The 15,443-nt window shown below is 34.0% G+C and overlaps 1 protein-coding gene across 2 annotated transcripts in view; it reads left to right on the plus strand.

Moving 5' to 3' along the window:
- DSC3 (desmocollin 3) overlaps positions 1-15,443 on the plus strand; it is a 50,333-nt gene that overhangs the window by 15,038 nt on the left and 19,852 nt on the right. For both annotated transcript variants that reach the window (XM_064379317.1, XM_064379316.1), the window contains 5 exons: positions 1,298-1,453; positions 2,697-2,841; positions 4,653-4,819; positions 8,071-8,205; positions 8,612-8,797. In XM_064379317.1, coding sequence (XP_064235387.1) covers positions 1,298-1,453; positions 2,697-2,841; positions 4,653-4,819; positions 8,071-8,205; positions 8,612-8,797 — 789 coding nt within the window. The remainder of the gene's footprint in view (positions 1-1,297; positions 1,454-2,696; positions 2,842-4,652; positions 4,820-8,070; positions 8,206-8,611; positions 8,798-15,443) is intronic.

A 15,443-nucleotide genomic window follows, 5' to 3' on the forward strand; every position in this document is an offset into this window, starting at 1 on the left:
TTTCTTTGTTTGAATGTTTCTATAATCTACACTATGAGAGAACACTGTAGTAGGAAAATGAAATAGACATTGAGCTTCAATTTAGCCTATCTGCCTATTCTTCTCATAAACTTTTGATTTCTGTATTATTACACATTATTGGCAGAGCGGCATTTTACTGAGATCCCAAATAACAGTGGCTTAAGCAAGACGGAGGTTTATTCCTTTCTTGTAAAAGTTTGATCTGGCAAAAAGGTTCTAATTTGAGAAAATATCAGGGACCCAGGTTTCTTTCTATTTTTAGCTTGGCTGTCCCTGCAAGTTCCAGATGGCTCATCTCTGTGTCCAACAGGGAGAAGATACTCGTTCACCTTCTAGAGCACAGCTGGGTTTTGCACATATCATTTTTGTTCATACTCCCTTGACCTGACCTTTTCATGTGGCTCTACCAAATTGCAAGGGTGACTGAGAAATCCTTTCTTCTGGGCAACCTTGTGATCACTACAAATTCTAATACTAAGGAAGATGGGCAGAATAGATATTAAGAGATACTAGCACCCTCTGACCTAGCATCCTTGACTTCCATCTTTATACCACACATCCAACCCATCAGCAAATTCTGATGGCTGTACCTTTAAATTATATCCAGAATCTAACCACTTCTCACTACCCTTGTGGCTACCATGTTAGTCTAACTAACTACAGTCTCTTCTCTGGGTTTTTGCAGTAACTTCCTCAGTAGTCTACCTACTTTTTCTTTTACCCATCCAAACACATCTAGTTGTGCTTCACAAAACAGCAAGTATTACCTTCAAGGATAGAAATCAGATGATGTTACTTTTGTCTAAATTCTCCAGCGGTTTTCCATTTAACTCCAAGGAAAAGTCAGCATCCTCAAATTCTCCAGTGTGATGTGGCCCTCCTACCTCATTACCTCTTCATCCCCTACTTCTTTTCCATGCTCTTTCTACTCCAATCGCAGTGGCCTTCTTGCTACTTCTTGAACATTGTAGGCAAAACCCTGCCTGTTCTCTTGAACTTTCTACTTCCTCTGCCAGAAAGTTCCTTTGCTGTTTATTCTCATAGCTTATTCTTTTAATTTTTTGTCAGTTTTCTTCCTAAGGTACATTCCAATTGGCATTCTCTTTTTCCTATGAGAGCCCCTGTCTGCCTGACCCTTGCCAACAATAGCTATTATTGTTCTTTTCTACCTTTTCTATTGAAATCGTCTCTTTAAATTAAAAAGATACAACAGCTGCATTTTAAAAATGATATTTTAACTGAATTTAATTTTATTCATACTTTTTTCCACTTTTAGGTTGAATCTGATGCAGCACAGAACTATACTGTCTTCTACTCAATAAGTGGACGTGGAGTTGATCAAGAACCTTTAAATTTGTTTTATATAGAAAGAGACACTGGAAATCTGTTTTGCACTCGGCCTGTGGATCGTGAAGAATACGATGTTTTTGATGTAGGACCTTTATTGATATGCCTGACTTTATTAAACTAAGTTCCTTCTGATGCTTATTCCATCTACTCTTTCCTGTCTCCTTGCACTCTCTTCTTAGAGGGTATCCTAGAGTCAATGGAAAATAGAATGTGAAATGTTTTGGAATACTTGGTCAGTTTTTTGTCTCAACTGCTGTTAGGTAAGCTTAAAGTGAAGCAAAGAGGTTTAATATATGAATATAAATTTCAATGTATTTCAATGTAAATGTCAGTAAATTTCCAAACAGTTAGTTTTGCTTATGAGATAATCTCACTCTCTTTCTCACTGGTTACTGGTACCTTTTCCTCACTTCAAGACACGTCTATAGTTGATTAGAAGAGTCCTCTTTCTGTACTGCTCTTACTTCCATTTTTGTCTTTCCTCCACACAGATGATTATTGGATCACATCTGGGAACTACATAAGAAAGTGAAAGTGGGAGACAAAACTCAAATAAGGGTTAATAAGCCAGTATTCTGATGTGGATGAGCTTATAGTCAATGGGAAGTAACTCAGATAATTTTTAGTATAATATGGCAAATATTGTGAGGCTATGTGTCATTCCTGTGATTCTGATGGAATGATTACTGGAAAGAGAAATTCTGTTCCTAGAAAAGGAGGGAAAAGAGGCTGTGTAAGCAAACATGACTGTTGTCCCCCATGTGACATGCTTTGCATTTGGTTAGAAAATGTTCAACTCAGTGTTGTAATCACATGCCGAATAGAAATATATTCATTTTACATTGCATTGCCTTTAATTAGTACATTTTGTTGGAAAAATTCTTACAAATATGTGGTCTACTAGATAAAATAGTAACAGGGCTTGATAGTGACAAATTGGGAATTGCTGCTTTATATAGATGATGTAGTAGGAATTTTTCTCATTGCAGTGAGTTTAATTGTTCTCCACAACATAGTTTTCCGATTATAGAGAGAATTTATATTCACATTTAATTCCTCAGTCTAATGGACAGAGTCAGCCCTGACTTCACTGTACTCTGACCTAGGTTTTATTTGCAGTAGTGATTTCCTTCACATACTGGATGCTCTTAGCAGGAAAGTGTTTCTACATTTAGTGCTTTGATAATTAAAAACACAGTGAATACAAACAAAACTTCAAAATAGTTTATTATTGAAAAGATCTGCAAAGCAGCTAGTAGATAAACCATCTTATTCTGTCTTGCCAAATCTGATATTAACAGAACTGTCTTTTTGTTGTTTTGCAGTTGATTGCTTATGCGTCAACTGCAGATGGATATTCAGCAGATCAGCCTCTCCCACTGCCCATCAGAGTAGAGGATGAAAATGACAACCACCCTGTTTTCACAGAGGCAATTTATAATTTTGAAGTTTCAGAAAGTAGTAGACTTGGTAAGTCTGTTCTTAAGAATAAAAAGAATCATTTTCAGCATATCTGTGTTCATTTTAAGACATTGAGCTTTTTATGTTCAAGGCCAGATCAGCCTGAGATAACATTGAACTAGTGTCTACTTACTAGAAAACACTTAATCCCATCAGTTTCAATCATATGTGCCTTACGCAGACAGTACAGAAGCTTTTGTTGTTGCCAATATGATACAAATTAACTGTGAAGGCAGCGAACAGTTATTCAAGCTTTGTATAATATTTAGTTTATATATTTTATTTCATTTTCTCATTATGTGGGTTTTTCATTATTCTCAACTCCAAGAGAGGACATGCAGGGGTGGAATGAACAATAAAACTGAAATCAGTATAGTTTTTTTTTTTTTTTGAGGTTTTATTTATGAAAGTGTTAAATGGCTTCCACTGAGGGTTCAATTTTTTTAATGCTTCTATTTATATTCTCTTCTCTTAAAACTACTACATTGCTACTTCCAATTTAGAGTGAATACTGGAATAACTTCAGAGAAACTTACAGCAAATGTTTTCCATTCTAAACACTTGCTCTTACGTGTGGAAAACTGGAGTATTTTAGTTTATCTGGCCCTTAAAATGTAGCACTGACGATGTCTTCTGAGAACTTCTGAGATTTGCAATATGGAAAATAACCACTCACAATAAAGTTAAAAGAAGGAGGACTCAGTCATAAAGGATGACTTTGCTAATTTGCTTATTCAAGTTTCCAGTAGTTGCTTAGCTCTTCACTGCAATATTATATCTGCCTTTTCACTTTATGTTTTCCTTTGTTAATTTGATGTCATAGATGTTAACCTCTTTATTACTCACGTGACACAGTTAAAAAATTTAAGAAATTATTGGTTTGGAGTGTAAGAAGCCTAGTTTTGTTTTTTTAAAATAAATTTTATTGTGTATAGAGGAGGTTTACAACATGATGTTATGAAATACACATAGATGATAAAATAGCCACTATAGCATAGGAAACATAGTTTTTGATGTAGGGCATGTTACTAATTCATTGTGGGAACTCACGGAAGTCCCTTTGAGTTTTCTTACTTGTAAAAGGAGTTTGTTACATTAGATGACCTATAATATTTTTAGCTTCACAATTCTATGACATTACATTGTCTTTAATTAATTAGCAATGGGGTATGCTTTTCCTTTTTCAAAAAGAGGTAACTGGTTTCAGGCTTTGTTAAGGATTCTATTCTCTTCTGTAGTAACAGGGAAAAATAAAGGGCAAACACTTTGATGCCCAGCTTAACCCAAGGTGCTTTAAGCACATTTTATCAGTAGGTTCAGACAAGTTAAGGCTGTGATACTAAACTGGTTTAATAGAACAGATCAAATCAGGAAGCAGCAAAAAGATCATGGAAAGGAGAGGCTGGACTACTAAAGGTCAACTTGATCATCCATATTATTACTGCATACCCATATAAATATGATTATTAAGGAGACATGGTTTATTCCTCCAACTAGTTTTGTTATTGAAATATGTGCAAATATGAATTCAAATTATTTTTGATTGCCATTTAAATAATTTCTTTAGTAATTTATGATCAAATATTTTAAACTGTGAGCAGAACAAATGTATATCTTAATTTTCAGCATCGAAGTGTTTTGTGTGATAAATTTGAAGTTATCTTCATCAGTCCTATCTAACACTGAAATAATAGTGCTGGCAATAAATACATTTTAAATTGGGTTTTCACCATCATTGCTAACATTTTAAGAATGTAGATACTTTTTAATATATTTAGCAATACTGGAAATTAAAGGCTCTTTTATTTTTTAATGTGCAGGTACTACAGTGGGGGTGGTTTGTGCCACAGACAGAGATGAGCCAGACACAATGCACACGCGTCTGAAATACAGCATTTTGGAGCAGACACCAAGATCTCCTGGGCTCTTTTCTGTACATCCCAGCACAGGTGTAATCACCACAATCTCTCATTATTTGGACAGAGAGGTATCTCACACACTCCATAGAATATCATTTCTTTGAAGATTAAGCTTCCCTCTCCCATTTATTATAACTTGCTATCCTGTGGATTAAGAGTTTAATTTTATTTTAGGCATAAGACAATAAGAATTCCTAACTTTTTTTCTGCTTTTAATATTATTTGTATTTCCTTATTTTAGACAAGCAATAAGGAATAAGAAATACAGATCAATTGGGATTTAGAAGGGATGTGGAAAGAAAAAAATTGTTATAAAATTTTTTTTTCTTATGTGTGCCTAGTTGGTTCCAGTTCAGCAAAGGTTTAAATTTTCATGTAGGACAGTAAGTTTTGCTTGTTCTATGAGTGCAGATCATGCCCTGCTTTCTATTTTAATTATTATAGATATACTTTTAGTGGGGAAAATATTAATTGAAATAAAATTGATGGATTATTAAAAATATGTAACACTTTTTGGATGATAGTGATAGCGCATTGTCATGTATATGGTACTTTATATTGAACTTCTTTATGCATAATTGCATTTGCCTTTTAGGATATTTTTGTTTGACTAGATAGGTGTTATATTCAATCTATAAAGGAGAAATGCGACAGAATAATTGATTGACTTGCTCAAGTCAAATTATTGCACTGAATCTTCTTATATTTAGTTTTTATTGTTCTATTTTGTCAGCCTTCATTTAACTCAGAATGATGCATTATTGACTAAGGCAGATGGATCAATTTTATATGAACAAAATAGCTTTATTGCAATAGTTCAGTGTTTCCCACTACAACTAGAATACCATATATAGAAGAGTCTATATGACTGGAAAATATATTATAAATAAGCAATCAATGGGATTTGATGCCAAATAAACAAAGAGGGATGGTGAGAATCTATAAAAAAAAGACTCAGAAGTAGTACAAATGTTTTAATTGTCACTATTTTTATTTTTTATGGGGCCAGAGCATTTTATGTTATAGATAAAATACATGAGGATAATCATAAGTGGGAAAGTTTTAAGAAGACAATCTGAATGTGCTTTTGTATCTGTGGAGTTTGTAGAGATGATATAGTAATCAGGTGAATAATTTAAACTGCAAGTTAACAGGTTTTAGTCATCACGTTTTTCAAAATGAGGTTTGGAAAAATTAAATTTAGAGGTTCACAACTTGCAAGATACAGTTTTAGGGTCAAGCCCAGGTCTGCTACTTTCCTGAAGAAGAAAAAATTCTACCAGGATTTTGTGGGCAACAACCATGGAGTGTTGAGGGGAAAATCACGAGAAGTAAAAATCGTGAGAGATAAAAAGCAATGAATTTAGAGGAAGAAAAACAGAATATCAGGGATTCTTAAAACATATAGGAAGAGCATTTTAAGGTGGGAATATTGGTTACTTTCTTTGTTTGTATTTTTTTCTTTTTCTTTCTTTCTTTCTTTTTTTTTTGAAATGGGATCTTGCACTGTTGCCCAGGCTGAAGTGAGATGGCACAATCGTGGTGCACTGCATCCTCTACCTCCTGGGCTCAAACAATCCTCTCACCTCAGCCTCCTGAGTAGCTGAGATTACAGGACACACCGCCATGCCTGGCTGATTTTTTTATTGTTTGTAGAGACAGGATTTTGCCACGCTGCCCAGTCTGGTCTCAACTCCTGTGCTCAAGCAATAAGCCTGCCTCAGCCTCCCAAAGTGTTGGAATTTACAGGTGTGAGCCATGGCGCCTGGCCAGAATATTGGTTTTCAGTGTGGAAGGGAGATCAAGTAAAATAAAGACTGAGGGAAGAGATAGAGGGAAGCAAAAAATGAAGCAAAACAAAAGAATAAAAGTGTGATGAAAGAATAGTAAGATAAAAGAGAAAGACCACAAAGATGATTGGACCACAAATTAATGACTTCAATTCACCAACAACATACCAACTGCCAAATTGCATTGCCAAATCCAGCAGCAACCTTAAGTCCCTTCTACTGCTGACACTTGTTAAAACTCTCTCTCCCCTTAGATTTCTGGTTTTCCTTCTGCTTCTCTGATCTTTCCTTTTTAGTGGCCTTTGCATAGTCTTATTCCCTCATGCTAGAAATGCTGTAGTTCCTTGTATCCTAGGCTCTTCTCATCCTGCAGTCTCTCCTCAGTTGAATAATCTTGATTCCTGCCGTAATCTCAACCGCCATCTACATACTGATGACTTCTGGATAGACATTTCTGGCTATGATCTCTTCCATACATATGAGGCCATATATCCAGGTGCCTTTTGGACTTTACTCCTTAGATTTCCTTTAGGCACATAAGATTCGACATATGTAAAACAAAACTCAGTATTTCTACTGCTTTGCCAACCTCAGTAGTATTTACTTCCTCTGAGAATTGTTCTCCTACATTCCTGTATTGTTTGGTGATGCCCCTATCTTCCTATCTCTCCAAGTGAGACACCTGTACATCATTCTCAACTGCTTCTTTCTCTCTTAACTTGAATATAGAATTTACTATTAAGTCCTACTCCATTCTAACTCCCAAGTAACTTTCCTGTTGTCCTTTCTCTTTGTCATCATTGTGACTGCCTCAGATTTGGGACATCTTATCCTATTTATTTGTTTTTTAGAGAAGAGATTTTGCTCTGTGGCTCAGGCTGGAGAGCAGTGGCATGATCATAGCTCACTGTTATCTCAAACTCCCATTCGAGGGTCTGCCCGCCTCATCCTCTCAAGTAGCTTGGGAGTACAGACACACATCAACATGCCCAGCTAAATTTTTATTTTTTTGGAGAGATGAGGTCTTCCTGTATTGCCCAGGCAAGTCTCAAACTCTTGGTCTCCAGTGATCCTTCTACCTTGGCCTCCCAAAGTGCTGAGACTACATAAGTCACTGCACTGGCCTGGGCCACCTGTTTTAGATGATCGCTGCAGGTTTTTGTTTTTTTTTAACTAGTTGCATTGATTCCTCAGTTTACTTCAAATTACACCAAACTTAAGAATATTTTTTTCTAAAACAAATATTCTTATTTTGTGCTGCCTTTATGACTTCCAAAAATCTTTTCACCACTACCTGTTACTTAAAGCTTAAGTATAATTTCTGAATATGGGTCTTGGTAATTTAATCTCTCCCTACCTTTTCAGCTTTATTCTTATATACCAAATTCCTAGAGTCTGTGCAAATATAGAAATCAGGTAAAAGCACGGACACACACAGATGTGTGTGTGTGTAAGTGTGCAATTGAAGTTTCATTTATAAATCTAACAAAAATTTTTCAAGGCTAGTTAAATATTTGCTTTGTTTTCAGGTTGTAGACAAGTACTCATTGATAATGAAAGTACAAGACATGGATGGCCAGTTTTTTGGATTGATAGGCACATCAACTTGTATCATAACAGTAACAGATTCAAATGATAATGTACCTACTTTCAGACAAAAAGCTGTAAGTGTATAATATCAAAATATGCCTCTGTCTTATCTACTGTCATTTTTTATTTAAACTGAATTAATAAAATTAATACTTCATAAAGTATCATACTTTGAAGTATATATATTTTATGAATAAAATTGAAGTTTAAACAAATGATATGTAAATCTATTTAATTTATTCATATTAGTGCTTCTATTATGTCCCTTTTGTTAAAGATCAGTAACATTAGTCTTCATTTGTAAAAAAATTCCTCTTTTATTTAAAGGATAATCCTTAATGAAACAATAGTGTTTGCAATTCATAGTTTTAAAATAATCTATGTGAAATTATAGTGGTAAGTATTTTTGGAATCACTTTTTTTTGTAAAAGTTGTCTATAAAGTAAAATTTTAATTTTCAATGACTTCTTTCTGTTTCAGTATGAGGCATTTGTAGAGGAAAATGCATTCAATGTGGAAATCTTACGAATATCTATAGAAGATAAGGATTTAATTAATACTGCCAATTGGAGAGCCAATTTTACCATTTTAAAGGGAAATGAAAACGGACATTTCAAAATCAGCACAGACAAAGGAACTAATGAAGGTGTTCTTTGTGTTGTAAAGGTACAGTAATGTGTAACTGACAACTTCACAAATTAACTGGTTTTAGTTAACTAATAATTTAATCAACTAAATACTTTCAGATCATAGACTCTACAAGTTGGAAGAGAATTTAAAATCTATTTAAACCACTATTCCAGTCTCATGCCTGTCTGTCTTCTGTAATTTTATCACCAATTGCTAGTCACCCAGCTTCTGCTTGAACATTCTCATTTTTAAGGCTCTCCATGGTTCCACTGGCCATTTATTCCACATTTGAAACACTTTGGTTCTCAGAAATTCTTACTTCTACTATGCCCAGGTTATTCTCCTTATAACTCAGGTGTTTGGTTCTGATTCTTTCTCTAATGCTATTCAGAACAGGTATAATTCTTTTGAAAAGTCTGCTATGTTCATTTGAGACTTACCTTTTGTAGGATAAATATTCTCAATTTCTTAATTCTTACATGATGTGACATAGAAGCCCATATTCTTCTCATTTTCTCTTTAATATATGCCTGGTTGTATCTGATCCTTGTAAAGGTAACATTGGCAATGAAATTTAGTATTACCTCAGACAGCACTGAACAAACTTATTTTTTATTCAATGTTGTATATTTGGTTGTCCTGGTACATTCTAGTCTCCAGGTTATGAGGATAGGAAGGGATATGTTTGAAAAGGATCATTGGTTTTATACTTCTAGCTCAGAACAATAACAACAAAATATTGTCTTGTGGACAAGAATAGGGGTCGTTCATTGAGTGAAAGAGGCTTATCTGCCAAAAATAGTACAGTGGCATCTTTGGTACATAAACACTTCTATTTGGAGTTATTACCTCAGTAAAAATTTCCAAGGATCATATATTAAGACTTGGCAAGTTCTGTCCATATGTGAAGAGTCAAGTATAGACTCTTGACATCAAGCCTCCCTATTTTATATTTCTATATGATCTGCTCAAATTGAATACTAAAATGAAGTACTTAAAAAAACACACTATGCTTTATAGTTGAGAATAATAGGAAAGGAAATAAAGAAATGCTACTGATTGTTTTTATTTTTTCTTAGTCCAAATTGATCTAGTCTTTATCTGGACTCTCCAGAAAGCAGAATGCAAGACAAAGACCTGAACACGGGTAGATATTTAGGAAGTGGGTCCCAGGAAGCCAATATTAAGATAGGGAAATAAGACAGGGAAGGAGGAAAAGCCAATCCATTCTGCATTATTGAGCTGGTCAGCTTTGGTGTCCATCCATTCAAGAAACCATGTAGAACTTACCTCATATTTATCTCCTCAAAGATGGATACCTGGGGCATTTATCCTTCACATCCCTTCTCGGTAACCAGACCCCACAGGTTGAAGGTTTCCCCCAGAGAGCCTTAAATTTACCTCACTTCTGGATTGGGCTGTGCCTGCTGTCTGCTAAGGGAGCCCTCTGGTTTTAGTGGGAGCCCTCTGGTTTTAGTGGGAACCCCGAATCTGAAAAGCCAAATCTTTGAGTGCTTGAGATGTGAATCTATCAGCACACATGGGAACTGGCTGAGGGTCTGTGGTGTATAATTGTTCTGAAAAGGGCTACTGTATTATGTCATGCAGTTTCCAAGGCTAAACACTTACCTACTACCAGCATTTTTTTCAAATTGTTATGATTACAACAGATATTTTGTTGAAGGTTCTCCTGGACACCCTTCTCCCCTTTTCCTCCTAATGTAGGAGAATCCCAAAATTGGGGCTCAGCCCAGAGGGTTCCTGGCTTCACCCAGATAAGAATTCAAGAGCAAGACAACAGAGTAAAGTGAAAACAAAGCAAGTTTATTAGAGCAACAGAGCACAGGGAAATGGTTGCTCCACAGCAGAGAAGGGTTACTCCCTAGGCAGAGTAGCAATTGTGGATTGCTGGCTAGCTGTATTTATAGCTACTCCTTAATTACATGCTAAATAAGGGGTGGGTTATTCATGAATTTTCTAGAAGAGGGGAAGGAGTTTCTGGAACTGAAGGTTTCTCCCCTTTTAGATCATATAAGATAAACTGGGCATTATCATGGCATTTGTAAACCATCACAGAGCTTGTGGGAATGTCTTTTAGCATGCTAATGCTTTATAATTAGCATATAATTAGGATTGAGGCCTACTAGAGGTCTCTCTCATCATCTTGGTTTTAACTGATTGTGGCTGGTTTTTTGACTGCATCCTGTTCTAATCAGCAGGTTCATGATTGGTGCTCAGAAAACAAATCTTGATGATCTCCTATCTCCCCTTCACCAAACATTGGCTTCTCCTATAAATAAGTCAAAGAATAGTTTAAGATTCGGGGAGGGTAGATGATGCTAACTAACTACGGTAGGTTCTGTCAGAGACCCAAGCTCAGACCTTTTGGTGTGCTGTCTATCTGCTCCTTGGTCAGAAGGCAGCTCCTCTAGTCTCTCTCAAGACCTTTACTCAAGATCTGTATGGGGAAACTCTATCATTATCATTATTTAATATCAATGGTTTTGTCTCACTTAGAGGAGATAAAATTTAAATAGCACTAGGAATTAAATTTCTATTTGCAAGTTTTTTTGACCAATACAAAATGATTTCTAGTAAACTTCTTCAAAAGAACATCCTCTAATTTTTAAAAAGATCTAATCAATGAGTATATATACTCAGAGTTCTTTCGTATGTTTTTTTGTCCAAGGAGTTCTGACCATAGATATAGTAAGGAAAAAATGTCCAATGGTGATTGGAAGTTATAACCTATATCCTGGAATATTTCTCACTCCATGTGGCTGATACACATTTGCTTCATTTCTGCATAGCACTCCAGGATTCTCCAGAATGGGGAGCAGTTACATAATAATACTTTACTGGTTTGTTTTTGGTTCAGAGTAACCTAATTTCATATCTGGAGGATATCAAAAATTTCCCCAATATATTTTGTATACATTTATTTTCATTATTTTAAAACATAAGATAGTTTCCCTTATGTTTGATATTATATCCTAGTTTCTACGTCAAGGAAATACTTTTAATATTTTTAGAATTTTAAAAGTAGACCATGAATCAAATTTCTTTTATGTCACAGAAAATACTAGGCACTTTTAAGTTGTACATAGTTGTCATATCCCTATATGATAAGGTGTTATTATCCCTATTTTACATTGATTAAAAAAAAACAAACTCCCAAAACACAACAACCACCTAAGGCTGATGAAGGTAAATAACTTCTTCAAAGTCAAGCATATATTAACTATCCACCCTGGAATACAAACCTGGTCTGTTTTGTTCCAAAATTAATTATCTTTCCATTACTGTGTGCCATGCTTCATTAAGCCCACATGGTAGTTTGTATTCAATGTCACAGAATCTATTATATCTGCAGCCCTTATAATGAAATTCAGTTATACTCTCAAATTCATACTTAATATTAAATGCAAATTAACAACAATGGCTAATATTTATTATTTACTAAATGCCAGACATTATGCCAAGTGCTTAGCCTATAGTATCTCATTTAATTGTTTTAAATGTCAACAGATTATTTATTACATTTATTTAGTAATAAAGCCAGTAATTTTTAAATTTTTCAGTAAACGGTTCATTAGTTCAAAGTTCAAAAGAAACAAAAGTACAAAGTTCAAAAGAAAGAAAAATCATGGTGTAAAACGTCTCATTTTTAAAAAGTCAGCCACTCAGTTCTGCTTGGAAGAATTAATACATGCCACTTGTTTCCTGTATATTATTCAAAAGGTATTTTATAAATACACAAACATGTTTCAGAAATCTTATCATATTTCTGCTTTAAAAACAAATGCATTTTACTTCAATTAACGTATCTCTTGAGTTCATTACATATACATCAGTAATATTTCACAGTATAGGCATACCATTTTTTTTAACCAGTTCCATATCTATGGAAGTTTAGACCACACTCATGAATATTCTGTATTCCTTATTCTGTGCTATTCTTCATTCAACAACTTTTCTCTGAAATCATTACATATCAGTAGGTAAATAGTTTTGTCATTTTTTACAGTTATTTATTTTAGTAATTACAGTAAAATATCCATCATATGAATGTAAATTATTTAACTAGTTCATTATAAATGGAAATTTAAATCATATCAATGGATTATCTAATTTTTTTCATTATTTCAAAATATATGACAATGAATATACTATAATTTAAATGTAAGATAAATTTCTAGAAATGGAAATCCTTAGCCAAGGATATGGCTATTTTTTCTGTGGTGGATTTATTGCCTGATTCTCCCCCAGAAAGGTGGTGCATGTTGACTTGTTCAGTAGAAATGTACACACGTGCCTGTTGTAAAATAATTGCCAATGATATTATCTAGTTTTGATATTTATCAGTTGAATGGCAAGAAAATGGTGTCTCAGTGTGGCTGAACATTCCCCTTATATGAAGAAACTATTGAATATATTTTATATCTTCAAGCTCACTAGTCCTTTTAGCATCTTTCTATGTTTTGCTCTTCTCATCTATTAACTATTTATTTGTAAGGGTTTTATGGTAGGAAATAGTTTTGCAAATATTTTTACCTATTTTTATTGTTTTGTAAGTTTGCTTTTGTTGGTTTTTGACCTCCAGGATTTGTTTTGTTGGCAGGGCTTGCAATTTATCAGAGACTCATAATTTTTATCATAAATTATTCTAGGTCACAATTTATCAGAGGCTTCTATGGTTGTGAGATTTGTGTCATTATCACGATATTAACATTACGAAAGTATTTTATCTGAAATTCTTCTCATTTATTGTTTAATTATCTATCTATCCATTTAAACTTTTTATCTTCATGGAATTTATCCTAGAACAAAACATAATATGAATCCATTTTTAGTTTTTCTATCTGTTCCAACACAATTCATTGAGTAATACATTTACCCTCCAGGTTTCGACATATTTTCTTTGTCATAAAATAAGATAGATGTATATTTGAGTTTGTTTTTGACATCCTCTTTTGTACCATTAATTTATTGTTTATTAATTCACATATATATGCTGCTGTATTATTGCTAGCTATGTAAGAATATAAAATGCATAATAGGCATTTTAGTATTTGCAGTGTTCCATGCCACTCTTATGTAGTGCTCTCCTTTGTGGATTTTTTTCTTATGAATATCTTGCTTGTTCTTCCATGTGAACTTTCAAATTGCCTCCTAAGTTTAAAAATATCTCTTTTGATGTTTTTACAATTATGTTAATTTTGTAGAAAAAGTTGGGGAGAATTGCATTTTTCTCATAAGTCATACCCAAGATAGTAATTTCATTTTTTTTCAGCTATTGCGTCTAATTTCTGAATAGGATTTACATCCATATTCACAAAAGGGATTTAGCTAAAGTTTTTCCTTTTGTATAATCGCTATTAAGTTTTTACTATCAATTTTATGCTTGCTTCACAAAAATAATTTATTTTCCTTCTTTTTTTCCATGCTCTGAAACAGTGTCCAAAAAAAATAAATAAATAAAACCAAACCACATTGAATTAAAAAATGTATTCATCCTTTCAAAACAACTCCATGTGGTTGTTACTCTCATTTTTCTCATTTCCAGATGAGTAGATTGAACAAAAGAGAAGTAACATGCAGCGGTCCATACAGCTAGGATAGGTGATTTGCACCCCACAGTCAGGTGTTGAATGTCCAGACACTATCTCGGAGCGATAACTCTGTTCTTACAGCCAAGATACAAACCCAGATCTATCTGATGCGGACTCTTACTCATAATCTCTGGGCTGTTTTCCTTCTGGCTTGGTATCCTTGCTTCCCTTATGTGTCCTCTTTTCCATACTTGGGTTACTTAACTTGACAAAGCCATTACTTCATTTGCACAAGAGGATCTTCTCTTTTTGGAACCTTAATTCATTTCTACATTTGGGAGTTTACTTTTTAAATTATATCTTCTTCTGATATTACTAGCTCCTTTGCTAATCATGCCTTCTCTTTTCCTTTGAGTCATTCATACTATTTGCTAACATTTTGATTAATAAAATTTGCTTCTGCCATGTTATGTTTTCCTTTTCATATTTTATACAAACTCATAGAAAACCTGAATTTATCACAGGGCTCCTTTGATAGCCATGCTAGTCTTTGAAAGTATCTTATTCGTTTTCTTGGGAAAGAGTTGTGATTTTGTGGTTAAATCATATATTTAAGTACTTTTTAAAGTTAGTGAGTCATCTTTTATTTCAAAATCAAACACTGTAAAATCAGAGTGTTCAAAACCCATCTTTCTGTCACATAGGCTATGTACCTAATGATGACTAACCTTTTGCATACTGATTAAAGAATTACATCACTATACTGTTAACTCTAAAGGAATCCTTCTTTTCTGATGCCTTGGCTCTTTCTTGCTAGTCAGAATTACATTCAGGGAAAGAGTGTATGTTATTCCTTCCTTTCTACCTCAAAGAATTAAGTAATCAGTAGGCCAAACCAAGAATTGCTCTGATATACTTCTTTTAGCTGAATAAAGCTTGCAAACATTGTCTTGTTAACTTCTCTTATTATTGCATTATATTGGCTATTAACAAAAAATACATCATTTATTCCCTTCATTTGCCTCTGTGGCAGCTTAAGCGATTACTCAGAATTTAGTAGAAAGCACTTATTTTATGCTGTAGTGTTAAATGTCATTCTTACAATAATTTCTTACAACAAGAAGAGAAAA

Source organism: Aotus nancymaae, unplaced genomic scaffold, assembly GCF_030222135.1.
Source record: "Aotus nancymaae isolate 86718 unplaced genomic scaffold, 86718_ANA_hifiasm-v0.15.2.pri h1tg000020l, whole genome shotgun sequence".
NCBI lineage: Eukaryota > Metazoa > Chordata > Mammalia > Primates > Aotidae > Aotus > Aotus nancymaae.